The 13632-nt window shown below is 41.8% G+C and overlaps 1 protein-coding gene across 1 annotated transcript in view; it reads left to right on the top strand.

The window, feature by feature from the left end:
- Fh (fumarate hydratase) overlaps positions 1-11866 on the top strand; it is a 25445-nt gene extending 13579 nt beyond the window's left edge. Inside the window, exons 5-10 of the mRNA XM_021197689.1 lie at positions 574-756; positions 3270-3435; positions 5000-5203; positions 6918-7045; positions 8973-9126; positions 11678-11866. Coding sequence (XP_021053348.1) covers positions 574-756; positions 3270-3435; positions 5000-5203; positions 6918-7045; positions 8973-9126; positions 11678-11820 — 978 coding nt within the window. The 3' untranslated portion in view covers positions 11821-11866. The remainder of the gene's footprint in view (positions 1-573; positions 757-3269; positions 3436-4999; positions 5204-6917; positions 7046-8972; positions 9127-11677) is intronic.
- Positions 11867-13632: the final 1766 nt, after the last annotated feature.

Below are 13632 nucleotides of genomic sequence, written 5' to 3'. Positions count from 1 at the left end.
AGGTGCGCGAGTGCATGGTGAAAGGACCGCTCCTTTCCCTGTAAGTGCTTTGACAGTTGCCACAAGAAAGAGGTGAAGTATGGCCATAGCGAATGTGTATTTTAAAATTACATCGTGCCTTAAAAGTACAGGGACAGCATTGTACACTGTACAGTGTACACGCGTGGTTGTCAGTTTGCCTTTTTTGGCTTTCTGCCTCACAGAATTTTTCTCAAGTGTACTAAGTAAATCAGAGAATGGCTGGATTCTAGGACACATCGCTGCCTTCAGATGTGCTTGGTAATGCCCTTGCCAATAGTCCTTTGTTAGGGATCACTTGTATAGTGGACTTAGCATGCTTGGTTATAATATGTATTGTGTCCAGGCACTTGTATATAAGACAGTCCTGAGTATATTTCTTATAGGAAGCCAGATTGCTTTTCATTTCACCCACAGTCCTATTATGTGCCATATGGACACTATTGAGTACTGTACGTACTGGGTTTTGAGTAGTCACCTGGTTGGTTATATTTGAGGTCCCCTCTCCTTACCTACAACTTAACATCTTATGTTTCTTTTGAAAATCCCCTGCAGAGCTCGAACGACACCTTTCCCACAGCAATGCACATTGCTGCTGCAGTGGAAGTTCACAAGGTCCTGTTGCCAGGGTTACAGAAGCTGCATGATGCTCTCAGTGCAAAATCCAAAGAGTTTGCACAGGTCATCAAAATTGGGCGAACTCACACACAGGATGCTGTCCCTCTTACTCTTGGACAGGTAAGGGAGTTTGACTCATTATCAACATTTTCCCTCAAAATTGCCTTTAAAGTAAAGGCCAGATATATCACCAGGCCAATGATAAATTTTCTGAATTAAGCATTTGGAAACGTTTCTCTTTCTTTCACTTTTTGTTTTTGTTTTGTTTTNTCTTTGAGGCAGGGTTTCTTTGTGTAGGCCTGGCTGTCCTGGAACTCACTCTGTAGACCAGGTTGGCCTTGAACTCACAGAGCTGTGTACCTCTCCCTCCTAGTGCTGGCATTAAAAGCATGCTTCACCATGCATGGCCAGTTGGGAACTTTTAATAGTACTCACATAAGACAAGAGCATGCTGGCAGTGAGCTGGACTCAGTTGGGTGCTGCGTTCAAGTTCTGCTTTGCTGTAGACCAGACATGTGACTGTGGGAAAGTTACTTAGCTTCTCTGTGCCTCGGCTTTCTGGGTTGTGAAGCAGTGAGAATACCTGGTTATGAGGCTGTAGTGAGGTGGTTGACAGAGTTTAGAGCCGTGTCAGGTACATAGCCACCATCATATTCATCAGTCCATTATCATGATTGCCTCATTGGTCTCTCTTAGCCTAAGTCAAGTAGTTATTTAATTAAAGCAAAATGTTAAAGTAATTAAGTGAGGCACATTTTACCCTCTAACAGGACAGCTTGTGAAGAGGTGTGACTGTTCAGGACAGTAGAAAGTATTTTTATGTTTCTGTGTCATCAGCTGAAGGGAGATCTAATAATGTGCATGGCAAAGAAACAAAAGAAAACTCACAAAAAGAGTTTTGTCTCCACTTACTGTACAGTTTGGGAGGTAAAAGTGTATGTAGTTTATGTATCAGGAGATAGCCATCCATTGCCAAATACCAACTACTAGTCACTAAGTAAGAGTGTGATGAAAACTAGCGGAGGGTGAGAACGTGATTGCTGCCCGCTTGGATGGACTCTTGGTTGTTCTGTGGCAAACAGAAATAAAGCTTCATTAGTTAGCAAACATTTTACAGAAGGAATGAGGGACATGTCAAAGGCTTAGCTAAAACCTTGCCTTTTTCTGGCATTTTCTGTGCATTTCTACTGTTGCTCCTGGTTTTTAAGTTTTATGGTTTTGGGACTTTTTTTGACATGTTAAAAGCCACTATGCTAAAAATCATTTTGAGTCATGACTTAGTTTCCTGCATGGTGTCATTATACTATTTATCATGACAGCAATTCTATTTTCTTTTTTTACTTTATGAGAAACGTTTTTTAATTGGAATTGTCTTTTCAGGATTTGCAACTTTCAAAATACATTCTCTAAGTGCATACAACTGTTATGTGTGCACACATATACACACATGCGAGGGGGGAAAAGAGGTAGGGGAGTGAACGAAAAGAAGTTAACATCTTATGAATTAGATCTACCTTTTCCAATGTTTTCTTTAGAATATACTGAAACCCTAATCCCAATCCGAAGTATTCAGTTTTTCAGTATTTAAAGTAGGAGAAAAGATTTAGTTTATATTGGCTTACTAGATAAGGCCAATTGTAAAATGCAGAGAGGGTAAAGTTTTGTTGTATAGTTGTTAGTGGTTCACAATGCTGAAAACATGGTAGACAGATTGATGGTTGCTTTAAAGTGTGGTGTGACAAGTAGAGTGCCTGCTGCTGATAGCGTTTGAGTGCACAGTGACACCGGGCCCATCCCACTGTCACCTCTGCAGGCTGTTGACCTCATTCCTTCACTCTCAGGTCTTTGTTGCTTCTTGGGTGCCCTTTAAGCTGAAATTGTTTAGAAAGTATTTCTATTTTCTTTGGAGAATATTTAGTAATTTTTCTCTTTGGGCTCCATTCAGATGTGGGGGAGGGGATCAGCTCACTGGGTGGGTTGTAGGTAGAGCAGTAGTTGAATGTAGTGGTGTTCCTCTTCGTCATCGACGCGTTGTCGTCGTCGTCGTCGTCTTCTTCTTCTTCTTCTTCTTCTTCTTCTTCTTCTTCTTCTTCTTCTTCTTCTTCTTCTTCTTCTTCTTCTAATATTTTCTTTATTTACATTTCAAATGTTATTCCCTTTCCTAGTTTCCCCTCTGAAAGTCCCCTATCCCCTCTTTGCTCCCCCTGCTTCCCAACGCACCCACTCCCATTCGTGGTCCTGGCATTCCCCTATACTGGGGCATAGAGTCTTCACAGGACCAAGGGCCTCTCCTCCCATTGATGACCAACTAGGCCACCCTCTGCTACATATATAGCTAGAGCCACAAGTTCCACCATGTGTTTTCTTTGATTGGTGGCATAGTTCCTACTATGGGGCTTCAGACCCCTTCAGGAGCTGTTCTTCTTAAAGGTTATTTCATGTGCTGTTTTCTTGACTCTACTGGAACATTACGTTATAAACTAAGCTACATGTTATTATTTGCCTTGTAGATTTGTAGCCCTTCCTCTTTATCACATGAATTAATTAACATAATTTTCTGAAGTACATTTTAAAAGCTTCTGTTTAGTGCCATTAGAGTGCATTGTAGCTGATACAGTTGTTTCTCTTCTCAGGAATTCAGTGGTTATGTTCAGCAAGTCCAGTATGCGATGGTGAGAATAAAAGCCGCCATGCCAAGAATCTACGAGCTCGCTGCTGGAGGCACTGCTGTGGGGACGGGGTTAAACACCAGGATCGGCTTCGCAGAAAAGGTGGCCGCAAAAGTAGCAGCACTCACAGGTTGGGGACCACAGGCATTGCTGCTCATGTTCTTCACGCAGTTCATAAGCATGAGTTTACCTGCTAGCTTTGTTTGTTGTCTGATAGCATTCAGTCCTTTCCCTTCAAAGCTGTGTAAAGTGTTTTTCAAAGAAAGCAGAAACAGTTGACTGTTGAGAAACTTATCACATGGTAAGTGCACTGATAACTTAGTTTTTGCATGTCACATTTGTTTTCCTTAACATCTTTAAATACTATCTATCCACTAGTACAATATTGTTATTGTTATTAGAACTATCTTGTCATGTCCAGAAAACTGATTAAGATGCTGATGTTACCATAAGGTTAGGGTAGTGATAAGTATATAATACATATCACAAGCTAATAGATGAGTTCTTAAAATATTCAGTTTTTAAAATATATATATAAATATATATATATAGTGTGTGTGTGTGTGTATACAATGTATTCAGATCCCTAAACATGTCTCCCTCCCAACTTCAAGTCCACCCCCACAATATGTATCCCCAAGTTTAATTTGTGCTGCCCATATATGCTATACATTGGTATGGGATTATCTACTGGGATATGGGCAATTTACTTTTAGCCATCCTCAAAGAAAAGTGATTCTCCTCCTTCAGCTGCGAATAGCTCCTCAGGAGAGTTCTTCCCATGCAGTAGCTGGTTCTGTCCAGAGGATAGCATTTCACAGCTCTCCTGCCATCTTCCAGCCAGCCATTCCTCCTGCCTTCTCTTCTGAGATGCCTTTGGGCCTTTGGGCCTTGGGGCCAGGGTGATACAGATGTGCTTTCTGTGACTAAGTACTCACACTTACTCACACTTATTCATTAGCTGAAGGTTTTTGCTTTTTTTTTTTTTTTTTTCTTTTTTTTTTTTTTTTTTAATTTCAAGATAGGGTTTCTCTGTGTAGCCCTGGCTGTCCTGGAACTCACTCTGTAGACCAGGCTGGGCTCGAACTCAGAAATCCACCTGCCTCTGCCTCACAAGTGCTGGGATTAAAGATGTGCACCTCCACTGCCCAGCTCATGTTTTAATAGTAAGGAACCATATTTGGATTTGGAGTACCCAGACCTCAGAATCTTTGCTCGTGGGATGGGTGGACTTGTGCTCTCAAGAGTAGAACAGACTGGAGTAGACAGACAGAAGATCAGAGTGTAGACAGAGGCAGAATGGATCTCACAGTTATCCTTACTCAGGAGCAGCCAGGCTCTGTATGCATGTGCTTATTACAGAGTTGTGTTAGGACGGAGGCCTTTGGGGATGTCTTACTTGAGTATTGACACAGCTCGACTCTCAAGCATTTTCCTCAAGTGGAAAGTTGCATTTATTTTTTATTGATTTATAGATTTGTAGATGTAGATTTATTGATTTATAGTACTGGGAATCAAACTCAGCAAGCACATTGCACACACCTTGCACACACTAAGCAAGCAGTATCACTGAATTGTGCACACACCTCTCTGTTCTAGTTTGCTTTGTGTGCACTGGGCTTTGTTTAACTTGCTTAACGTTGGCAGGCATGTTTACCCTCCCTGTTTACCCTCGGCGCTCCTTCCTCCTGCAGGTTTGCCTTTTGTCACTGCCCCGAATAAGTTTGAAGCTCTGGCTGCTCATGATGCTCTGGTCGAGCTTAGCGGAGCCATGAACACTGCTGCCTGCAGTCTAATGAAGATAGCAAATGATATTCGCTTCCTGGGTTCTGGTCCTCGGTCAGGTTTGGGAGAGCTGATCTTGCCTGAGAACGAGCCAGGGAGCAGCATCATGCCAGGTACGCATGCACACACATAGCTGATAAATTCTGGAGCTAGAATTTGATTATATTCCAGGGATTTGCAACCATAGGACATGTCTTCTCACTCACTGCCATCCTTGAAGCAGTGGGGATGTATGAGGAACACTGTTTTACAGTTCTTATACAACTTTTAGGAGTATCACCAAGTCAGGACATGAGTTGAGTTAGCTGCATGTTGAAGTTCCATATTGGAACTTTTGTGTCATTGTATCCTTCAGCTAAGCCTAAGCCGAGAGCCCCGCAGAGTGTAGCAGTCAGCCTGGGCTGCATGGATACAAACCCTGCTAAAGTCTGTGTGTCGTGCATTGCCTTGGCTCTGTCCTGTTAAGTCAACGTGGCAAACATTAGAGTCTGGCAGGTGAATGTAGTTGGATGAACAGACATTTAGGGAGTGACTAATGAGTTGGCTGTAGTTGGAAAAATATCTTGATACTGGGTTTTACCCACGCAGCGTTTTACTGGTGGCTTGGGGTAGAGACCAAGAACACTTGCTTATCGGTTAGCAGAGAGCAAAAGCTGAGGTGGCGTGACACATGTTGTAGAACAGAGACAAGATTCACAAAAGCTCCTTTGGAGGCCAGTTGAGCTATACTAAAACTGACAAAGTAACTTTAATAATTTACTGTATAAATTTTTGTATAGATTTTATATACTAGAGTTTAAACTATATATGTTATATATGTGCATAGACCAAAAGAAAGATCTTGATTTGCAATACTTTGTGTTGAAGTATAATCAACTATACATATAGTGTAGTTGATTACAAATTCAATAATTGTTAAAAAGAAATGGAACCAAGTATGGTAATGCACATGGTTAACCCTGGCACTTTGGAGGCTGAGGCTAGAAGATTCAAGGCCAACCTGGGTAATACAAGTAATCTTTCAGGCCTAACTGGATAGCTAAGCAAAACCATGTTTCCAAAAGAAAAGACAAATGGAAGAACATCACAGACAAAGGGCCAGTCCTCCAGTGCATTCTCTACAGAGAGAGTGTGTGTGGCTTCTTAAGGAGCTCTGCTGAGCTAGGGCCCTGGGTACATGGGTGGTGTATAGAGTTCCAGCATAGCATCTCCCCATAGCACCACGGCCTTCTCTGTGTAGACCTTATTTATTGGAGTTGTCATCTCTTTTCTTGGCTGCCACCCTCTTCAAGGGTATAGTCTTCGTCCTGATTATGTATTTTGTGCCTGGTTGCCTAAATGCATACATAAGAATGAAAGCCATAACAACAGGAACCTGTGTGTAGGTGGATCTTTTCATTCGTTTTCCTTGAGTGAATCTGTGTGCCTATGAGTCCCCCTTTTTTTGATTTTGTGTGTGTGTGTGTGTGTGTGTGTGTGTGTGTGTCTGTGATATTGAGGATTGAACCCAGAGCCTTCCTCATGTTTGGCAAGTATTTCTGTCTTTAAGTTGTATTCCTAGAATTCTTTATACTTTTCAAGTCAAGATCTTACTAAGTTGCCTAGGCTGGCCTTGACTCAGAAGCTCAGGTAGTCCTTGAACATGGATTATTTATGCCTCCACCTCTTGAGTGACTAAAATTGTAGCCTGCCTCAACTTTGTCTGCCTTATTTTATGTCTTTATTTAAAACATTAGATTTTGTTCTTTGACTGATATAAAAACAGTTATAAGTCATGCAGGAAACCACGATTATATTTGATGAGATTCTACACTGGTTTTCTCAAAGGAAAGGTGAACCCTACTCAGTGTGAAGCGATGACCATGGTTGCAGCCCAAGTCATGGGGAATCACGTTGCTGTTACCGTTGGAGGCAGCAATGGACATTTTGAACTGAATGTGTTTAAACCAATGATGGTAAGCCTTCAATTTGATTTTTAGCAGTTTTTGATTGAAGACCAATAGCCAGTGCTCTCGTCGTCCCTGACGGTTTCTGGAGCTTCCACAGAGGCTGGCTGCGTAGTAGGTACTCTCAGTCCTACTGGAATAACCCGGCATATCGGCATTCAGGCTCCTCAGCTCAAGTGATTGGGTAGTTTGCTTTTTAAGTGGAAGGAAGATGTCTGGAAGTAAGACAGGGGTTTCTTTGTCTTCTACTGCCATGGATGTCAGCAGCTAGAATCAGTTCGAGTCTGTCTAGCACCTTCCTTAAAGCCCTGGCTCCTGCTCAGGCTGCTGCTTTGTGCTATCTTTCTTCAGATTGGTTGGGAAAGCCTGACCAACCCATTGTCACTTTCAGTTATGATTTGATCAGTGATCCAGCCTCAGCCCCTTCACATACTTGCTCTGTGCTCCGTCTTCTCCATCATTTCCTTCTTCTGTCTCATCATCATCTTTCTTTCTCATCCATTCTCTTAGGGTACCATGTTGACCCTTTCTTTGTTTCTTTAGCGCTTTCTTTGTCCACAACAAAGCTTTTTAAAATTTATTTTTTGCCTTTTCCATGTGGCTTGGAAACTGTCCTCCAAACTTCTCCTTTTTCCTTCACCATTCCAAATATGGAGCAAAATGGTGTCATCTTTTATGCAGGTTCCTGAGCTTCAGATAGCCCAGCTGTGTCACTATTAAGTCCTTCATTCGTACAGTGCTCTATCTGAAATATACTAGATGCTTATATCTTACTGGTTTGTGGTATAAAGTCTAATTGATAAGAATACCCAAATAACTGAGAGTGTATTTATTTAAGTTTCACTGTGGATCACACAATTTTAGGTGCTCACAATAAAGCAATAAACATGGTGATGTTTTTGGTTTTTGTGTTCATGGCATGTATGCTCTGCTAGGATTGGTCAGTGAAAGACAGGCCAGAGTGTGCTTTTATATCTGTATACTTTTGCATCCAGGCCAGATGCCTGACATGTCCAGATGCAGAACAGCTGCTCGTACTATATTTTAATCATTTATTGTGTTTTAAAAGTAATGCCACCTTGTCTCTTCTTTGTAAATATGAAGAAGGAAAAGAAAAGGTTTGGTGGAAACAGTCTTTCATGGCATAAAGTAAAATCACTGCTTCAGAGCCTGAGAGAAGGGTGGACATTGGGGTGGGGAGTAGACTCAGCTGAGGAAAAAAAGTTTGGCTTTAATTAGAAAATCAAGATGAAATTTGATTTACAATTGAGTCATCAGAATCAAATTAAGCTTTAATGTCTTGTTTCTGTTAGAGTCCATTGGTGGAAGTATTTTCTTCCAGACCTCTCTGAGTTTTAGACAGAGGTATATATGGGAAGTTTTGCTCAAAAGAAACAGGTATTAAATGTACCAGTTGGTTTTATATGACCTTAAACATCATGTGATGTTATTTTAAAATGAACTGGATTGTTCCATTAAGCACAAAACCAGAGAATCCAAAGGTTAGCGTGTATCCCAGGACTCTGAGCTTCTGCTCTGCTTTCTCTTGCATAGATGAGTCTTCATCCGTTTCTGGCTGTGGACTTCTGTGACAAGTAGGACGACTGGATTGTGGATACACATATCTTGTCCGTTTAGCATGTTCTCCATGGGCTTAGATTACTTATTTTAGTCACTCACCAGGGGCTGTCTTGTGTTAATTACACATACATCTTTTCTATCATTTTTATATTTGTAACTTTTTGTCCTCAGAGTCTTCCTTTCTCACTTGTTTTCTGGGAATTATACTGCAGGACTGGTAGGAGTGGTGTATGGTTATGGAATTACATGTCCAGTATGGAACAGTAAATAATGCATGTCATTGGACAAAAGCAAAGCAAAGGAAATTGAAGCTTAGAAATGATTATCTTTCCTTCTTCCCATGCCTCTCTGACAGATTAAGAATGTGTTGCACTCAGCCAGGCTACTGGGAGATGCTTCAGTGTCCTTCACAGAGAACTGTGTGGTCGGGATCCAGGCCAACACAGAGAGGATCAACAAGCTAATGAACGAGTCTTTAATGTTGGTCACAGCTCTTAATCCGCATATAGGTAAGTTTGGAGGGTAATGCCATTTTGAAAACAGTACTGAAAAGCTTAAAAAAAAAAAGAAACCTTAAAGTTTTTTTAAGTCTGTGTGTGTGTGTGTGTGTGTGTGTGTGTGTGTGTGTGTGTGTAGTGTGTGTGTGTATCTGTGTGTCTGTATTGTATATCTATGTCTGTGTCTGTCTGTCTTCCCATGAGATGCATGTGGAGGTCAGAGATGAGCTTACAGGGGTCAGTTCTCCCTTCCACCATGTGGGTCTGTGGGGTGGAACTCAGCAGCAGTCTTGGTGGAGAGCACCGGGATACACAGAGCATCACAGCAGCCCTTATTTCATAGTAAGGAACTCAGACCCTGGGTGCTTATGCAGACAACTGGAGAAGGTGATCTGTAAGACCCTCTGTTGGGAATGTCACTAGGTGGCACTGCCTGATCACCTACGGACAGCAAATGGATTCATTTGTTTCTTCCTTTCCTAGATACCATGTAATATTTTGATTTTGTTTTATTTAATTCAAACATAGAATGTTACAAATTAAAAGGGAAAGATATATGTTAATGTTTATAGGGAAAGGTAAGAAAACTAAATGGTTTTTCTGAAACTACCTTTTGTGTTCCTAGTCTTTTCTAGATTTTACCTGTTTTATGCAGACTTAGATTGCAGCTGACCACCATCACTGTCCATCCCATGAAGGCGTCTGCTCTGGCCTCCACAGGCTGAGGCCATCACTGTGGTCTGTCTGCTGGGCAGTCCTGCTTTGTAGATGGCATTGGTCTGCTTTAGAATGAGTAATAGTGGCCGGGCGGTTGTGGCGCATGCCTTTAGTCCCAGCACTTGGGAGGCAGAGGCAGGTGTATTTCTGAGTTTGAGGCCAGCCTGGTCTACAAAGTGAGTTCCAGGACAGCCAGGGGTATACAGAGAAACCAAAAAAGAAAACAAAACAAAACAAACAAACAAACAAACAAAAAAACAAAAGTAATGGTACAGCCATGTGGCATGATGCAATTACTGCTTTAGAATGTTCTATAATCCTGACCTTAGGGAACTGATATTATTCATGTTTGTATGTTCGTTTATTTTATAGAGTTGGTGAAATGATTTGACTCATTTAAAATCGTTACACACCAGTATTCAAGTGGGAAGGTGCAAAGCAACCCTAAAGGCTTATGAGAAAAGTACTTCATCTGATCTTCATGTGTTGCCAACACTTCTAGGTTAGACACCCTGCTTAAGCAGGTGACTGGGAAGCATCTTAGACTCTAGGACAGAGACACCCAAAGACCACATCCCTGGCAAAGGTGCTTTATGACCTCGGCAAGAACCACCGCACTGGCTGAGTGAGGCTTGGACTGGGCTCTTAGTGGCTCTGTGATGCACGAGGGTAGTACTGAGTACTGGTTTGTGTGGTGAGCAGGGATGCTTACGTTGTAGTCCTCATTCACACAAAAAGCACAGAAGACAGATTGACCCAAGAGTTTAACGTGAACATTCTTTCTGTAAGTGACTCGGTTACTGCGTGCCTATGTCAGCACAGTGAACATGCATAGGTTCAGCCAAGACTAAAGTGAAGCAGGCACAGTTTGGTTGTGGTTGCATCCAGACATGTACCAACCACACTGCACCATCTGGTTACCACATTGCCTCAGCAGGCCCTACCCCTTTGGTCATAGTCCTCTGACTTTTAAGTTTACTTTGCCCTCTGTCACTGACTTCATTGTCCTTGCCTTTGCCTTCTATGTTGCTTTTCAATGTCAGAGCAACCTTGAGGACTTCCCAGTGCCAGCCTTTGTGTAAAAGCAGATGACTCTTGAAGTGAACCAGGGTCTCTGATGTTTCATTTTTGAGGCAGGGACTTGCTGTGTAGCCCAGATTGAGACTCAGGAGCATCCCTGGATCCGATTACAGTGCATCATCCTGCCGGGGTTGCCTGGGTTCCTTGGTGCCAATAGATATTTTGGCTAAAACTCTCCCCTCCTTATCCTTGTAATGCCTAAACCCTAAGCAGATGCCAGGGAATGGTAGCCGGTGTGCTGGAGCACCCAGCAGAGCAGGGCTGTGGGAGCTGTGGGAGCTATGGAAGCTATGGGAACCATGGGAACCAGTCCTGCCTGTTAAAGAGCTGTCTGTTCTGCCGACCGGCCACAATTAACGTTTTAGTGCTGCCTTAGAAAGATAATTATTGGACAGCAACCCAAGTGTGGATTTTATGCTGTGTGCTTGCTTTATGCTTTTCTTTCTTTCTTTCTTTCTTTCTTTCTTTCTTTCTTTCTTTCTTTCTTTCTTTCTTTCTTTCTTTCTTTCAATATTTCTTTTAATTATTGGTCCATTTCAACATAGGTCCATTTCAACAGATATTGGGTAAAATGAGGTATGCTTAAGTCTATTTCCCAAGAAAATCAAGGTTGTATTCTATAGAAGACATGATAGTTATTGGCTTGGTCACTTTATAGTTTTAAAATAGATTATGTTATATAGGAGGCCTGTAACATCAGTATCAGTTGCTTTTTGTTTTAGAAAAATTTCACTACTGATGTTTGTGTTGTGTGTCTTCCCTTCAGGGTATGACAAAGCAGCAAAGATTGCCAAGACCGCACACAAGAACGGATCAACCTTAAAGGAAACGGCGATTGAACTTGGCTATCTCACAGCAGAGCAGTTTGATGAGTGGGTGAAACCCAAGGACATGCTGGGTCCAAAGTGACTTCAATAAATTTATATTAAAATAAACTTAAGAAATTTACAAACAAGACATTTTTAAAATTTAATTTTTTACTTATTCACTTTCTATCTCATTCACTACCTTCCTCCCTGTCACTTCCACAATCACCCCCCCCCCCATCTCCCCTTCTTCTCTAGGTATCCTCCCCACCCTGACACTTCAGGTCTCTGCAAGGCTAGGCACATCCTTTCCCACGGAGGCCAGACAAGAAAGCCCAGCTAGAAGAACATATCCCAGCCGGGCGTGGTGGCTCACGCCTTTAATTCCAGCACTCGGGAGGCAGAGGCAGGCGGATTTCTGAATTCGAGGCCAGCCTGGTCTACAGAGTGAGTTCCAGGACAGCCAGGGCTATACAGAGAAACCCTGCCTCAAAAACCAAAAAAAAAAAAAAAAAAAAGAAGAAGAAGAAGAACATATCCCACATGCAGGCAACAGCTTTTGGGATAGCCTCCGCTCCAGTTGTTCAGGACCTACATGAAGACCAAGCTGCATGTCTGCTACATATGTATGGGAAGGCCTAGGTCCAGTCTGTGTATGCTCTTTTGTTGGTTTGGATTCTGAGAGCCCCTAGGGTCCAGGTCAGTTGACTCTGTTGGTCTTCCTGTGGAGTTCCTATCCCCTTCGAGGCTTGCAATCCTTCCTCCTATTCTTGCATAACAGTTCCCTAGCTCTGTCCACTGGCTGTGGGTATCTGTCTGTCTGAGTCAGCTGCTAGGTGGAGCCTCTCAGGACCACATGTTCCTATCTGCTAGCATAACAGAGTAGCAATAATAGTGTTAGGGATTGGTGCTAGCCCATGGGATGGGTCTCAAGTTGGGCTGGTTACTGGTTGGCCATTCCCTCACTCTCTGTTCCCTCCTGCATGCCTGTATTTCCTTTAGATAGGATATATTTGGGGTTGAAAGTTTTGTGGGTGGGTTGGTATCTCTATAGCTCCACTGGGGTTCCTGTCTAGATACAGTAGGTGGTTTCTTCAGGTTCCATATCCCCAGTGCTGTGAGTCACAGCTAAGGTGACCCCACTGATTCTTGAGCAGCTCCCTTAAGACTGTTTTTAAAGGAATGAGAACATTAAAGAGGATACTATGTATACTTGAGAATCTTTAGGCAGCAAATTAGCCATTTGCATGAAGATCCAGGATTACAGTAAACTAAATCAGTGTAAAATAAAGTTTATAAAATAAAAGAGAATAGATTAATTTTTATCTTATGCTAAATAACTTATATAGTCAAACCTCACATATTTGTGCATATGTGTTTATCACCTCAAAAGCTTAAGAGCCATCAGTTTTTAAAGAGTTAGTTTGTGGTTGGTAGTATTTCACAACTTTCACTGATACTAAAGTTCTTGTTACTGACTCATAAATCATGTCTCTGACTAGCTTGAATTTTCCTGTGTGTTCTTGGGGCATATGAGATGCCAAAGGCCTTTTGAGCAAGGAGATATATATATATATATATATATATATATATATATATATATATATATATATATATATATATGTGTGTGTGTGTGTGTGTGTGTGTGTGTGTGTGTGTATGGTATGTGTGTGTTGGTGTCAGGAAATAGGATCAGTTAAATACCTGCTATACTACAGTTACAAAGAATGATATGCCTGGGACAAGAATTCCTTAGTACTTGTTAGAAAAGTATACCACCAACTCTTCCATAGCAATTCAGTCATTGCTTATATAGAAGCCAAGAGTAATTAAAGATGTGTTGGGAGATCATTCAGTCTTTCTCTCTCTCTCTCTCTCTCTCTCTCTCTCTCTCTCTCTCTCTCTCTCTCTCTCT

The sequence above is a fragment of the Mus pahari genome, chromosome 5 (assembly GCF_900095145.1).
Source record: "Mus pahari chromosome 5, PAHARI_EIJ_v1.1, whole genome shotgun sequence".
In the NCBI taxonomy this organism is placed as follows: domain Eukaryota; kingdom Metazoa; phylum Chordata; class Mammalia; order Rodentia; family Muridae; genus Mus; species Mus pahari.
This window is presented reverse-complemented; position numbering and strand designations above follow the sequence as displayed.